This window comes from Pinus tabuliformis, chromosome 4_1 (assembly GCF_031772625.1).
Source record: "Pinus tabuliformis cultivar Carrire ecotype Pingquan chromosome 4_1, CPIR1, whole genome shotgun sequence".
Taxonomy (NCBI): Eukaryota; Viridiplantae; Streptophyta; class Pinopsida; order Pinales; family Pinaceae; genus Pinus; species Pinus tabuliformis.
The window spans coordinates 199,130,552-199,145,808 of record NC_142303.1 but is presented as its reverse complement, the minus strand read 5'-3'; the positions used below and the strand labels follow the sequence as shown (position 1 = coordinate 199,145,808).

Below are 15,257 nucleotides of genomic sequence, written 5' to 3'. Positions count from 1 at the left end.
CCTATCTAAATGAATCTTTCCTCTCGAGTCTCAACTATTTTGAAGCTAGTCTCTAGTGTAGGTTGTGAGAGAGAAAACTAAGGAAAGATAGCAAAGGCTATATTAACAATCCCTCCCCTGGAGTTCTAACCACTAGATGCCTCCGACGCTGTAGAGACTTTGGCTTTCATGACTGTAAGGTCACTGTGTTAACCACAAAAGTGCGTCTAGGCTTTGCAAGCTGGGTGAGAAAGGTGGTCCTATCTTTCTATCAACCAAGCTTATGCTTGGAGGTAAATTAGTTAATGCAAGGCTAACCCTAAAAATGCAAATGCAAAATATGAGTGATTATTCTTAAGTGAAGTTATTAAATGTCTTAAGTACTTAGATACAAGTTACAATGATATTCAATTTAGAACAATGAAGTACTTGACAATGTAGAATGATAATCTACACCAAAAGAAAGTGCTCAATGAAACAAATAGATGGCACTAGAAAATATTGCCAAGATTACCATAGACAATTGCTCATGAAATGACTGTAAATATAAAATCCAATGCTTCTTTTAGCAATGCCAATTATATGATGATGATGATCTCTAAACACACGTATCAAATTCTTAAGATTACTTAGATTGTAACAATAGGATGCCAATGTGCCAATTAAATGCAAAAGAGAAGAAAATAATTTCTTATGAACACAATTAAATCACTTCAAGATTTCTCTTATCACAATTATGATTAGACAAATGCTTTGAGAGTGACTTAGATTAACAAGATTATAAATTGAGGATGTGAACCTTCCTTGCAAAACACAAGTTAGTGAATCCACAAGAAGCAATGTACTTATTATCCAATTATCCACTTTCTTAGCAATGTGATAGCAATGACAAGTAGAGATACAGCAATACTAGCTATCAATGAGAGAAAGAGAGCATTAATCCACAATATGATTCTTGTAGGCCAATCTTATCAAACAATTGCCAACTCAATCCTTTTAGAGTACTTACGTTTCTTAATGAGAATGCAATCAGTGATATGCTTATGCAAGAATGCAGTGAAATGCAAGATGGAGCAACCAAGGAGCCAATGATTGCAGCAGCAAGAAAAATACCCAATCTCACTTGAAAACACTAATTCAAGATGCTCAAGGATGCAAGGAACAAATGCTAAATGAAAAGAGATGACTGTCAAACAACTTTTGACACCACTGCTATGTTTATATCAGACCTTATGCCACATATATCAGACGTCTGATTTTTATGACAACCTTCAAGAAATGACAGGACATGCCAAGAAATGCAAACCCAATGAGTGCAAATGATGTGCCAATGATTAAATATCACTGCGAGCTTACCTTTATGCCACTGTTATGTTATTTTATCACTGCTGTAGGTGATTTTAGATGACTGTAGCAAACATATTAGACCTTGAATTTACCCAACAACCTTAAAAAATTCACTTATATGCAATCAATGAAGCACTAAACCAATGTTTATCTATCCTAAATGAAATATTAGTGAATTTAATCTTATTTTAGATGTGTTTATACACTGAATACACTGCTGTCATAAAATGCTTCAGAATTATAATTGAAGACAATGATGACAAAGAGGGATTAGAGGGCAAATCAATAGGTCTAATGGCCTTATTAGTGACTAGAGAGGCTTCCAATGAACTTGATCACCTGCAACCACCAAGTTAGCTCCAAAATCGCTGCAAAACAATTTGTTAGAGACAATATGAATAAACTAATGCAAACTTACTCAATGACTGAAGAATGGCCAAATGAGGGCTAGAAGGAGAGACTAGGGCTAGAAGAAGGCCAATGATGCGGCTAGAAAGGTCAAGGAAGGGAAACGATAGGCCAAGAGAGGGTAGAAGAGGCGACGGTTAGGGGAAACAAGCCTAATAGGGCTGCCATCCAAGGGAAAAGAGGCAAAAGAGGGGGGCCGAGAGGGTTGGGGCCCTTCTAGGGCCACGACAAGGGGCTAAGGCTAGGAAAAGGGGAACGACGGAGGGAGAAATGCCTAAAAGGTCTGCGGCCAAGGAAAATGATTCAATGGAGGGGGCCGAGGGCCCTAAAAGTGCTGTTGCTAAACCTAGAAGGCTAGCGGCCCAAGGGAAAGCCCCTTAAGGGGATGCGACCTAAAGAAAAAGGCTTGAAAAGGCCACACCCAACTCTAAAGGGCTTGCGGCCAAAGAAAGGAGGAGGGCCAAGGGCCCTAAAAGCCCTCTAGGGGTCACAACTAGGGAAGAAAGGCAGACGGCTAGGCCTAGAAGGCCTAAAAAATTTTGAAACCCCTGCAATTGCACAAAAATGCCAATGATCACTTCAAAATGCTAGACAACTTCCCTTCTTCAGCTGGACGTTGAGTTTTTGGAAGTTGGGGAGGCTAGATCTTACCCTCAAGGGCCTAGATCAACCTTCCTTGCTTGGATGAGTAGCCCAAAAAAATTTGCTGCTTCAAACCCTTGAGCTATCACCTGCACAAATGAATAAAAGAATTCCAAACCCCAGATATATATATATATACAAAATTATAAAACCCCAAATACCCAAGTGCTGCAAAATAACAAGGGTTAGAAAAATAATTTACAAAATATTTACAAATGTACAATATTTACAAAATAAAATTACAAGCTCTCATTAGCATATTAATTCTTTTTAGCCCAAGATCAAATAATAATTTTGAAAATATTTTTTAAATAATGACAATGGATGAATAATTTCGAAAGATAGATTGGCCAAAACCCTTCTGCAAAATAATTTACCACAACGAAATCTTAGAGCCCAAACAAGGTCGACTCTTCCCCACAGTCTGTGAACTTGGAGCCCAAGGGTTAGCGTACTTGTAAATCTCTATAATATTCTCAAGATAAAATTGTTAGATCATATGGTGAATCATATCACCTAAGATAATTTGTATTAATAGAATGTTCTTATGACTGACAAATGAAATAACGATTTAATAAAAGTTATTCAACACAATATAAGATAAAATATAGCTAACGCATACCACAAATCAACATATAGAAGGACACCATGAACTGAGCCCCAAAGTTTTTCTATTATGATAAAAAATGTTCCCAACATAGCAACAACTCAATACCAGCGTTACAAAATTTTTCTCATCCAGAGATCATCATGACAATAGAAGTTAAATGGGTTCTTTATATAAAGAAATCCCTCCAAGTGGAAAATAATAGCGAGTTGGCATGACCTTGTCAAAATAATCTCGACTGTTTAAAATAACTTGATCATTTTTTAATCTTCACCGTCAAATTTTTAATTTTGAGGAAAAATTTGAATTTCTCTTAAAAGCCATTTTTTATTAATCCAAAAATTAATATTTTGGATTAATTTCCTCAAAAATTTGACTTTGAGTTAATCATCAAGGTCCAAAGGCTCAAGAATATATATGGATGCACAAGAATATATATGGATGTAAAAACTCTCATTTACATAACATGTAAGGGTGCACTAACCAAAATAGCATCGAGTGCAATCCATCTTTGAATAAAAAATACATCAACAAATAGGCTCTAGATGGCCTCTAGCATAAAATAAAAATTATGTTCAAAAAATGCCTACATATCATCAAAACCATTGCCTATATTGGGGTCTTCGCCATCAATATAACTACTTAGGCATTAAAATAAGATAGAAAAAATGTAGCATGTCATGTGAAGATTTTGTTTGAGTGATGGGTATTTTATTTGAAGATTTTGTTTGAGTGATGGGTATTTTTAGTAGAGTCATGATAGAGGAGTTCGACAACCAATGCCACTAACATCAAAGTACATAAAGGGCTTGGTGCGCTTTGTTAAATACTAGTTTCATGTCCTCGTACATGACAGAATTCAATGGAAACGTTGCGATCCGACCAATCCTGAAATCTTGAAAAACTGTTAAGTCTGCTGCTTTTTGAGTGAGATCTAGAATTCTAATTTCTCTATATGAAATTCAATGAGGTTGGAACCACTCTCAAACATCCTGAGTCATTTCATGGTAATGTTAAAAATTTAAGTAAAAGTGACATTTTCCTTAAATTTAAGTAAAATTTAAGGAAAATGTCACTTTTACTTTAAGAATTTAACATGACCATGAATTGCATAGTAATACTGGGGCCATAGGCTTGAATATTAGGCTAGCCTAGGGGAGAGTAAGAAGTGGGCCAACCAAATAAAAAATAAAAAATTTAAAAAATGCCAAATTTTTCCTGCATGAAACCAGTCTTGAACTAGGACTGATGATCTCTCCCTTAGGCTGTGGAGATGTGAGACCTATGATTGGTTGGGGAGATTGATCCTGATAGAGAGAGAGATGTGTATTTTTGATCTTTTCCTTAGGCAGTGAGCTGTGAGACCTATGATTGGTCGGGAAGATTGACCTTGAGAAAGAGAATGAAAAGTACCTCGTTGGCTAAGAGGGATTTTTGGAAAATATGGTAGCCATGGTCGGTATTTTCATCTTGAAAAAGAAATTGGAAATTTGAATTTTTAAATTTGCCTCCAAATTTATTTCAAGTCAGCCTCATGGTGTTTTAGGTCGGTTGGGCCCATAAGAGGCACCCATTCGACTCCCACTTGAAAGTTATATAAAGGAGATCATTTTTCCTCATTTGGACACACTAATTTTAGTCTCATACATCTCTGATCCAGCGAAATTACAGGGGGGTCGAAATTTCAAGAGGAGGCCGAAATTCTAGGGAGGGCTGAAATATGAGAACTTGGATTTTGACATGGCACTTGATCATGATTTTGGTTTCTGGTTTGGATATTATTCTAATATTCTTATTTATGATGTATTGATGAATCTGGAAACTCTCTCTCTCGCGTAAGGAAGAACTTTTTCTGGGTTTTCTTCTTGTGGTTTTGCTCTGGCTGTGTGCCTAATTTTCTGTCTCTTGTTTTATTATCTCATGGTTTCTTGATGTTTTCCTACTGCTCTTTCATGCTTATAAATGATTTTTTTTAATACTATTTTTAATGTATAAAATTCTAATGCTAATAATTGTTGTGTGCGTGAGAAAATTGTTCTAAGCATTGCCCTAGATAAAAATTCAACATGATGCTGGGGGGTGGTGGGAAGTAAAAACACTACAATATAACGGTCATGGAGTATAGGGGCACTGCCTTGGTTTCAGAACAATAAGAATTTGGCATGCTTGTCAGAGGTTACTGTGGAAATGCTGCTATGGAGTGAGTCAAAGATAAAACATGGCACTCTTAGAACCTCTCATGTTGTGGGAACAATGGGTCTCCTGTTTGTAGGTTAAAGCCAATGTTAAACCCCAATAGGAGGTTGTATTCATGAAGGGCTTATGCATGTCTCAGTGAAGAGGAGATCTAGAGACCTAAGTGCATTGGAGAGTATGCCTAACTAGGAGCTGAAGGCTCTATTGATGTTCTAGCATGCAATGGAGATATTGGAACACCCTCTCTACCCCATCATTTGGGAGGCCCAAGGATGGGACCACCTAGGGAGTGGAGTCTTGAAGGACTGCTCTAAGGTCCCAAATGACTGTCCACTTACCCTCCCTCCTGGCTGTTATCACTTGTTGCTTTGAGTGTTTGAGAAGGGAGAACAATTACACCTTATTCATGGAAATATAGTAATTGTTTGTGAGATTTTTGTTCCAATAGTCTGTTTACAGAGGTATGTACAGGTGACAAACACAGATGGAGGTATGATGCATAGTATGCAATGAAAATGCCTCCACTCCTAATGGTAGTTCAATTCAAGATGGGGACCTATTTGTACACACTGCAAATTATATCACAGTTGGCCAGCACAACTGTTCACTCAATTAATTAGGACTTCCCAATCACATCTTCATATTGATATTGTCACTCAACTCACGACCTGCTTCATAATCTAATAACGTACATGATCATATAATATTCTAATAGCAATGATACTTCCATGGATCACATGTAAACAGTATAGGTCACTAAAGAGTACATAAAATATGACAAAGTGTTCAACTTGTGGCTACACATATACTTAGTATGCAGAGGCTCTATTGTTGTGAAAACAATGAAGATTATTTTAAGGTTAGGTTGGGTGAAACAATCTGTGTTCAGTATATGTATGTAAAAATAAAACATTTCTGGGTGATTGAGATTGATCCACGGGACTGATGAAAAAATACAACAGAAAAAAGTAGTTAATATGTTTCAAGTTTCTGGTTTGTCATCAGAGTTTGGTTGCAGAAATTCTCACTGAATGTATAATTTTGTGCTTTTATGTTTGGAGAAGGAGTCATATCTGGAATTTGAACCAACCTTTCTATTTTCGTAATCCATAAAATATTATTCTTGTAAATACATAGTTGCATTATTTTTCACTAGAAGAGATAACAACTAATTATCTAAATTAGGTTCTGTACTTTATGCAGGTTGAGATTACAGAGGAGAACGCATGCAGGCAATTAGAAAAAGATGCAGTTATTTATATGCAGACTTTTCCTTCAGAAGAAAGACCTCCCTATTGGTCTTAGATACTAGGTAGAATGCCATTTGAGCTGATATTTTCTCTGCAGTGAAAGAAGGGGCAAGATAACATTTGAAGTCTAAGTTTCATCTGGGGCAAGATAACATTTGAAGTCTAAGTTTCATCTGGGGCTTATCCTTGGCCTTTGAATGGGATGTGCCAGTAAGCATTGGAAAGTTGCCCATTGTCATTTGTAAAGGGGAAATGGCAGAGATACAAGGTGAGATTATCATATTTATCATTAGCTTGAATTATACATCTACTTGCAAAATCTGTGACAATTTTCAGTGATATTTTTGTGAGTTGCTTTCCCTAGTGTAGTAACTGGATGAGCTCTTTACAGCCAGCATTGTAATTGTATCCTGAATTATGGATCTGTTAAAAAGAGTATTGAGTAGCACTTATGCAAGCATGCTGGTTTATTTATGATCAAAATCATCTACATGTTGATCTTGATGCATAGAGTAGGGTTCAAACTGATAGTTCTTTCCTCAACCGGTGTCAAAGTATTATTTATATGATAGCATGTTTGTAACAGTGCTGACTAGCACATGAACTGCTCTCAACATACAAATGTCCTTTGATTTTTTCTTTGGTTTGTGTTAAAGCCTTAAATTTAAATTTTTTAACAGGATATAACCATTCAGAATATCAGAATTTATCAATTTGATGTTGAGTACCTACCTGGGCTTTTTGTGGTTGAAGATATGCTTCTGATTTGTTCCAGTCCCTGCTCCCGTTATCAAAATACCAAAACCTCCTAGCCAAATTGGGTACAATCTTGGTCCCCGGCTCCAAAATACTTCAAATTTAAAGTAATTTGCCCCCTCTGCCCAAAAGCTTCAAGAACAACTGCTCAATTCTTCTTTGTGTCTTTCTCTTGTAAGTTCCTCCTCTGCCTCCCTCTGTATAAAATTTTCTTCTCCCCCTTTTCTGCAGTACCTTTCCTCCTTTTATGCTCAAGAGGTTACTCCACCGCTTTCCAATTTCTCCACCGCTTTTAATTTGATAACTTCAAAAGTTGCAGAGGCGGTCACCGCCTTCTCTCCTCCCGATTTGATGACAATGCCTTTTATTTATAGTGTATCTCCTTTATCATAATATTATGTTTCCCTTTTTGTTTAAATCAAATTATTTTCATAGTATTATGGTTTTATTTTAATTCACAATTTAATATATATATATATATACTTCTCTTTATTATATATATTACTTTCCTTTGATTTTATAGAATACGTAGTTTCTTTTGTTAGAAATATATATATATTATAATTCCTTTGTACATAATTCCTTTGTGGCGAGTTCAATACATTGCATATATATATAAATATATATTGTAATATTCCTAATTAGCCATGGCTAATTGGAATATTCGATTTTGTTCGATTTTTGCCTTTTATAGTTATTCGTAAATAAAATGTGAGGAAGAGGGACATAACTCACTTTTAGAATAAAAAGTTACTTCTTAGTAGCACAACGTTGTGACTTAAAGGGGAGCCAAGGGGGCCAAAGGGGGACACAGAAATGGAGCCCACGCAGACACATGGAGGAACTGCGCAGGAGGAAAGGAACACGTGGCAAGAGGGGAATCACGCAGGAGGTGAGCCTTGGGATTGAGAGAGGCAAAGGCTATAAAAGAGAGAGGAGCCCCCTCATTTTGATCATTCTGGTTATGAGCATTTGTGATAGTCATTTCGACTTAGAGCACGCTGGCTGTTTAGCTAGTCTGCAACATTGTTTAGTGTATTGAGTGTCTCCGTTCAGAGATCTCACCTTTAGCCCCGGGGGACTTAAAGTGCCTGCTCGGGCAAGGTATTTCCATTGGTATTCCAGCAATAGTTTCATCAGCCTTTCAGCAGCAGTTTCATCAGCGTCTTGGAGGACTGTGCAACATTGAAAGGAGGACGCAATTCTTTCTGGCAGGAGCCTGGGTTGAGGGTTTGCAGGATGATTTGTGCTGAGAGGTAGAGCAGGGGATCAACTCTTACATATTGGAGAGTTTTTGCAGGATTTTCAGGCAATTTTCTGGAGGGTTTCATTCAGTGGTAGCGCAGAGCATTGAGGGACCACACAGAACTCCAAGGGGGTGTTTTTGGGGGGTCGGCCATTTCAGAAAAGCTTTCTGGGTTTTTCTGGGTTTCTTGAGTAGAGTCCGATTCCAGAGTTTCAACATTTTTTGAGGAGGGGCGCAACCCCAAATCCTCATTCGATTTCCAGCAGCAGCAACAACACGACAGTTTTCTAGTAGCTGGGACGTAGATCAGTGTGAGGCCATTCCTTTGTTATTTTGAGTGTATTTCTTCACTTGCCTTGTGCAAGTCGAGTTGCTGTCCTTCTGATCACCTCTGTACTCATTCCTTTACTCAGTATAATAAAATGGCTTAGCATTTTTCGTTGCATTTCGTGTGTATCTGTTTATATTTCATATGATCATTATTGTTGCTGCACTACTATTATATCTCTGTGATTTTCTCGGCTACTATACCACTTGTGCGTTTTTCTGGTTGAGATTTTGTTGGGGTTTGAGGAATATTCCAGGTTCGGGATATTACAGTGGTATCAGAGCATAGATCTGGGTCAGCCTGTGTAGCTAGTAATCTATGACACTGGGGGAAAACCCTACATCTGTTACAGAGGTCGAAGATATAGGGACACTGGGCGTAGGTTGGAGAACACTTACGGAGAGGGAGACTGTGTTCCGGTGGTGGACGCAGAACAGGGGGAGCCTGTGGTGGACGCAAAGCAAGAGGATCTGATGGCAGATGATGACGGGAAGAGATTTGCGGATATGCTACTCAAATCCGTGCAGGATCTGTCGAGGCAGATTGAGGTGATGGGGCAGAGATTCACGACAGTACATGCTAGATAGCGTGAAAGCCCACGGGTTTTTTAGGTTGGTGAGGGATCAGGCGCATCCCACCATTTGCCAGAGCAGCGTGATACTGCGTCACATGCCCCTACACGCTCTACCATGCCCACTTTCTTAGGAGCTGTCACGGGGGCCGTAGCCCAACAGGAGGAAGAGCCCAGACATATGGGCGATTATTTTGCAGAGTGCCAGGCCTATGGGCAGGAGTTCAGGGAAGCCCTCTCATTCAGAGATTTTGTTAAGCTCCAGCGGGATAGTAGACCCCGCGACCATCACAGAGGGTACCGACATTACCATGATGGTGACACCCACCGTGCAGCGAGTAGATTCCACTTGCCTATGTTTGATGGTTCATCAAACAGTTCGGCAAAGTCTTGGGTGGAGAAGCTGGACATTTATTTCCAGCTTAACCAGATGTCGGAGACAGAGGCCATCAAGGTGGCAACATTGCATTTGGATGGTGAGGCCCAGGATTGGTGGTTTCATGGGATGGTTACACTAGGGCACTCCACAGTGACAACATATGCTGAGTTTACCAGGAGACTGATGGAGCGATTTGATCGGAGGGATCCAGAGCAGCATTTTGTTGAGCTGACAAGGCTCAAACAGACAGGGAGCCCAGAGACCTACATTGCAGATTTCTTGAGGGTCTCTGTGATGGTGCCAGACCTATCCACGGCACGGAGGGTCTATATGTATGTTGAGGGGTTAGCAGAGCCACTTCGGGGTTTAGTCCGATCCACTAGACCAACCACACTCCAGGACGCTATCAGCAGGACCCGGGACTTACAGGATGTCTTACCTAGGACCCGGACACCTTACACCCAGAGACAGACCTTTCAGTCTAAGGGGAAGGATGTGAGGATTCCACCTCCAAAGGGGAATCCAGGACGAGTACAGCTTGACGATGATGCCAGGAGGGAGCTGAAGAAGAAGTGGTTGTGCTTCACTTGTCAGGAGCCATGGGCACCAGGACATAGATGTGTTGCTAGTAAAGCACATTTTATTGAGGTCTTCTCCGAGAGCAGTGGAGAAGAGGATGACAAGGATGATGTGGAGGCAGGAGATAGCCATGCCGTACAGGGTCCTTTGCCACCACCACCGCCAGCAGCAGGTGTGCATCTTTTGCACCCACCGGAGGGGCCCTTGTAGTATTGCGAGGAGTTCCCAAGTATCAGATGCTACACGTACGAGGGACAGTACGTGGCCAACGAGTATTAGTTTTGGTTGACAGTGGGGCGACCCACAACTTCATTAATGCCCAGATGGTTGAGCGGAGAGGTATACAGACAGAGAGCTTCGATGGGTTGTCAGTCTTGGTCCCAGGAGATCAGACCATGACGTGTGCTCGATATGTTCCAGAGCTTTCTGTGACGATGGGCACCTACACATTGACTGACCACTTTTTCGTGGTCGATATTTCGGACACCAACATGATATTGGGTGTTCAATGGCTTATCACTCTAGGAAAGGTCACGACAGATTGGAAGACCCGAGAGATGGAGTGGGATGATGAGAAGATAGGGAGGCATGAGAAGATACGGGGACAACACACATATCCGCCTCAGAGTGTTTCGGCTCATCGGATGGAGGCAGTCTTCCGAAAGGGAGACATAGAGTGGGCAGTGGAGCTGCGTGCATCAGAGGCAGGGACTACAAGGCAGACGGTACATCCAGAGATACAGTCTATCCTTGATCGGTATGCCATAGTGTTTGGGGAGATTCCACCAGGACAGCTACCGGATTGGGGGTGTGAGCACACCATCGAGCTTGAGCAGGGCATACAGGCCGTGATTACCACCCCTATAGGCACCCCAAGGCTTATCGGGATGAGATTGAGCGGGCTATCCAGGAGTTGCTGTCTCTTGGGCATATCCGCCCGAGCACGAGTCCTTTTGCTTCTTCTGTGGTGTTGGTGAAGAAGAAGGACGGTACTTTGAGGATGTGCATTGACTACAGGGCCTTGAACAAGACGACCTTGAAGAACAGGTACCCCATACCCAGGATCGATGAGTTGATGGATGAGTTGAGAGGGGCACGTTTCTTCTCAAAGATTGATTTGAGATCTGGGTACCATCAGATTCGCGCGAGGGAGCAGGATATTCCCAAGACCGCCTTCAGGTGTCACATGGGCACTTTGAGTTCTTGGTGATGCCTTTTGGGCTAACCAACGCCCCAGCTACATTTCAGTCCTGCATGAATCACATCTTCCGTAATCACTTGAGGAAGTTTGTGTTGGTATTCTTTGATGATATTCTCATTTACAGGACTTGGAAGGAGCATCTCCAGCACATTGAGACAGTATTGCGTATCTTACAGGAGCAACAGTTCTATGCCAAACTCTCCAAGTGTGAGTTTGGGTTGACAGAGATGTTGTCTCTAGGACACATCATAGGGGTCGACGGAGTGAGGGTCCACGAGGAGAAGATCAGGGCCATCAGAGAATGGCTGGAGCCGAGAAACGTGACGAAACTTCAAGGATTCATTGGCATTTGTACTTACTACCGGAAGTTTGTCAAGAGTTTCTCGCAGCTTGCTGCACCCTTGATAGATTTGACGAGGAAGGGGGATTTCAGTTGGTCGGATATAGCACAGTGAGCCTTTGATAGGCTCAAGGAGGTTATGAGCAGCTGCCTAGTGCTTGCATTGCCAGATTTCATGCAGCCATTTGTTTTGGAGTGTGATGTGTCGAGAGAGGGGATCGGCGTAGTATTGATGCAGGGAGGTCACCCTATAGCCTTTGAGAGTCGGAAGCTCCTTCCGCACGGGAGGTTGTACTCCATATACGACAAGGAGATGCTGGCCATCATGCATGCATTAGCTAAGTACCGACAGTATTTGGTGGGTAACAGGTTCAAGGTGAGGACTGATCACAACAGCATCAAGTTCTTTTTGGAGCAGAAGCAGCTACAGGAGAGGTAGCAGAAGTGGATCAGTAAGATCCAAGCATATGACTTTGACATTGAGTATGTCAAGGGTAAGAATAACGTGGTAGCAGATGCTCTTTCACGTAGACCAACGACGTTGTCTCTTATGAGCTTGGATACAGATTGGAGGGCTCGACTCTTAGTAGAGTACTCCAAGGACAGGTTTGCATGTGAGGTTTTGGATGGGTAGGTGGCAGATGACAAGTATAGGGTGGTCGATGAGATCATCTATTACAGGGACCGAATCTTCTTGATTGAGGGGTCTCAGCTAAAGAAGAAGATACTCTAGGCATCACATGATTCACCTTTGGCAGGACATCAGGGGTTTACCAAAACCTACAGGGCCATTAGAGAGAGGTTCTCATGGAAGGGCCTCAAGGAGGACGTACTACAACACATCCGGGAGTGCGATGTTTGCTAGAGGAACAAGGGAGAGATGAGCCATCCTGCGGGTTTATTGCAGCCTCTTCCCATTCCGGAGGGGAAATGGGAGAGTATTTCGATGGACTTCATCACAGGGTTGCCCATGGTACAGGGCAAGGATTGTATCTTTGTCGTCGTTGATCGACTGACAAAGTACGCACATTTTTTTGCCATATCCGCACACTATACAACAGCACAGGTGGCCGAGCTGTTCTTCAGAGAGATCTTCAGGCTACACGGTCTTCCTAAGACCATCGTTAGTGACAGGGACAACCATTTCATGGGTGGGTTTTGGCAGGAGCTTTTCTGGTTGGTGGGGACGGAGTTGACACCGAGTACCAGTTATCACCCACAGACGGACGGGCAGACAGAGATAGTTAACAAGTGGCTGGAGGGCTACTTGCGTAACTATGTCAGTGGGTAGCAGCGAGCATGGCTGAAGTGGCTGCATCTGGGGGAGTACTGCTACAATACTTCACATCACATGTCCATTGGTATGTCACCATTCTATGCCTTATATGGGTATCATCCTTTATCTTTTGTTGACGTGATGTTTGGTGATAGCAGGGCTCCTAGAGCCAAGATTTGGATCTAATAGAGTTAGGATATCCTCCGAGCTCTCAAGGATAACATGGTTATAGCACAGAACCAACAGAAGCTGTATGCTGACAGGGGTCGGGTGGAGAGGCAGTTCGAGAAGGGGGCTGAGAAGCTCAAGCCCCGTTTTTATGGGCCATACAGGGTAATACGCAGGATTGGACAGGTTGCATATGAGTTGGAGCTGCCCCAAGGCAGCAAGATTCATAACATTTTTCATGTATCATGCCTGAAGAAGGCATTGGGGCAGCAGGTGACAGTGACAGATGAGTTACCACCCATGGATGATGAGGGGCATTTGCTATTGCAGCCGGAGGCTATCATTGATACCAGGGAGAGGCAGTTGCGGAGTAGGACGGTCTGGAAATTCTTGGTGAGGTGGAAGAATTTACCGGATGAGGATGCCACTTGGGAGAGTGAGAAGATCTTACAACATCCATCACTTTAGTTGCTTGAGGACAAGCAACATTTTGCCGGGGGAGACTGTAATATTCCTAATTAGCCATGGCTAATTGGAATATTCGATTTTGTTCGATTTTTGCCTTCTATAGTTATTTGTAAATAAAAAGTGAGGAAGGGGACATAACTCACTTTTAGAATAAAAAGTCACTTCCTAGTAGCACAACGTTGTGACTTAAAGGGGAGCCAAGGGGGCCAAAGGGGGATGCAGAAATGGAGCCCACACAGACACATGGAGGAACTGCGCAGGAGGAAAGGAACACGTGGCAAGAGGGGAATCATGCAGGAGGAGGTGAGCCTTGGGATTGAGAGAGGCAAAGGCTATAAAAGAGAGAGGAGCTCCCTCATTTTGATCATTCCGGTTATGAGCATTTGTTATAGTCATTTCCACTTAGAGCACGTTGGCTGTTTAGCTAGTCTGCAACACTGTTTAGTGCATTGAGTGTCTCCGTTCGGAGATCTCACCCTTAGCTCGGGGGGACTTCGAGTGCCTGCTCGGGCAAGGTATTTCCATTGGTATTCCGGCAGTAGTTTCATTAGCATTTCAGCAGCAGTTTCATCAACGTCTTGGAAGACTGCATAACACTGAGAGGAGGACGCAATTCTTTCTGGCAGGAGCTTGGGTTGAGGGTTTGCAGGATGATTTGTGCTGAGAGGTAGAGCAGGGGATCAGCGCTTACATATTGGAGAGTTTTGGCAGGAGTTTTAGGTAGTTTTCTGGAGGGTTTCATTCAGTGGCAGCCCCAAGGGGGTGATTTTCGGGGGTTAGCCATTTCAGAAAAGCTTTCTGGGTTTTTCTGAGTTTCTTGAGTAGAGTCTGATTCCAGAGTTTCAACATTTTTTGAGGAGGGGAGCAGTCCCAAATCCTCATTCGATTTCCAGCAGCAACAACAACACGACAATTTTCCAGCAGCTGGGACGCAGATCAGTGTGAGGCCATTCCTTTGTTATTCTGAGTGTATTTCTTCACTTTCCTTGTGCAAGTCGAGGTGCCGTCCTTTTAATCACCTCTGTACTCATTCCTTTACTCAGTATAATAAAATGGCTTAGCATTTCTCGCTGCATTTCGTGTGTATCTGTTTATATTTCACATGTTCATTATTGTTGCTACACTACTATTATATCTTTGTCATTATATCTTTGTGATTTTCTCGGCTACTATACCGCTTGTGCGTTTTTCTGGTTGAGATTTTGCTGGGGTTTGAGGAATATTCCGGGTTCGGGATATTACACACACACACATATATATATATTATGTTGGTGGTACATATATCAAGTACCCTACTATATTCTTGTGAGTTAGGTATTCACTTCAATAGTTAATTCGTTATCCTAAATATTAACTAATATATAGTATATACTAGTGCAGTGCAGACAATGCATGCATATGTAGCTATCATATGCATGTCTCGTGTGCATGCTAATATCCCTATGTTCCCTTTAATTCAAGATGGGTCATTACAGTTTGGTTTAACTCTTGTGAAATTATAGAATAGGGAATGTTG

At 41.7% G+C, this 15,257-nt stretch overlaps 1 protein-coding gene across 4 annotated transcripts in view; it reads left to right on the top strand.

The window, feature by feature from the left end:
- The window catches only part of SAC9 (sacI homology domain-containing protein / WW domain-containing protein), a 339,290-nt gene that overhangs the window by 23,158 nt on the left and 300,875 nt on the right, over positions 1-15,257 (top strand). For 2 of the 4 annotated variants that reach the window (XM_089419453.1, XM_089419454.1), the window contains exon 2: positions 6,383-6,697. In XM_089419453.1, coding sequence (XP_089275579.1) covers positions 6,682-6,697 — 16 coding nt within the window. In that variant the 5' untranslated portion in view covers positions 6,383-6,681. Of the gene's footprint in view, positions 1-6,364; positions 6,698-15,257 lie in introns of all 4 variants that reach the window. The other 2 variants (XM_089419451.1, XM_089419452.1) reach the window with 2 other exon arrangements.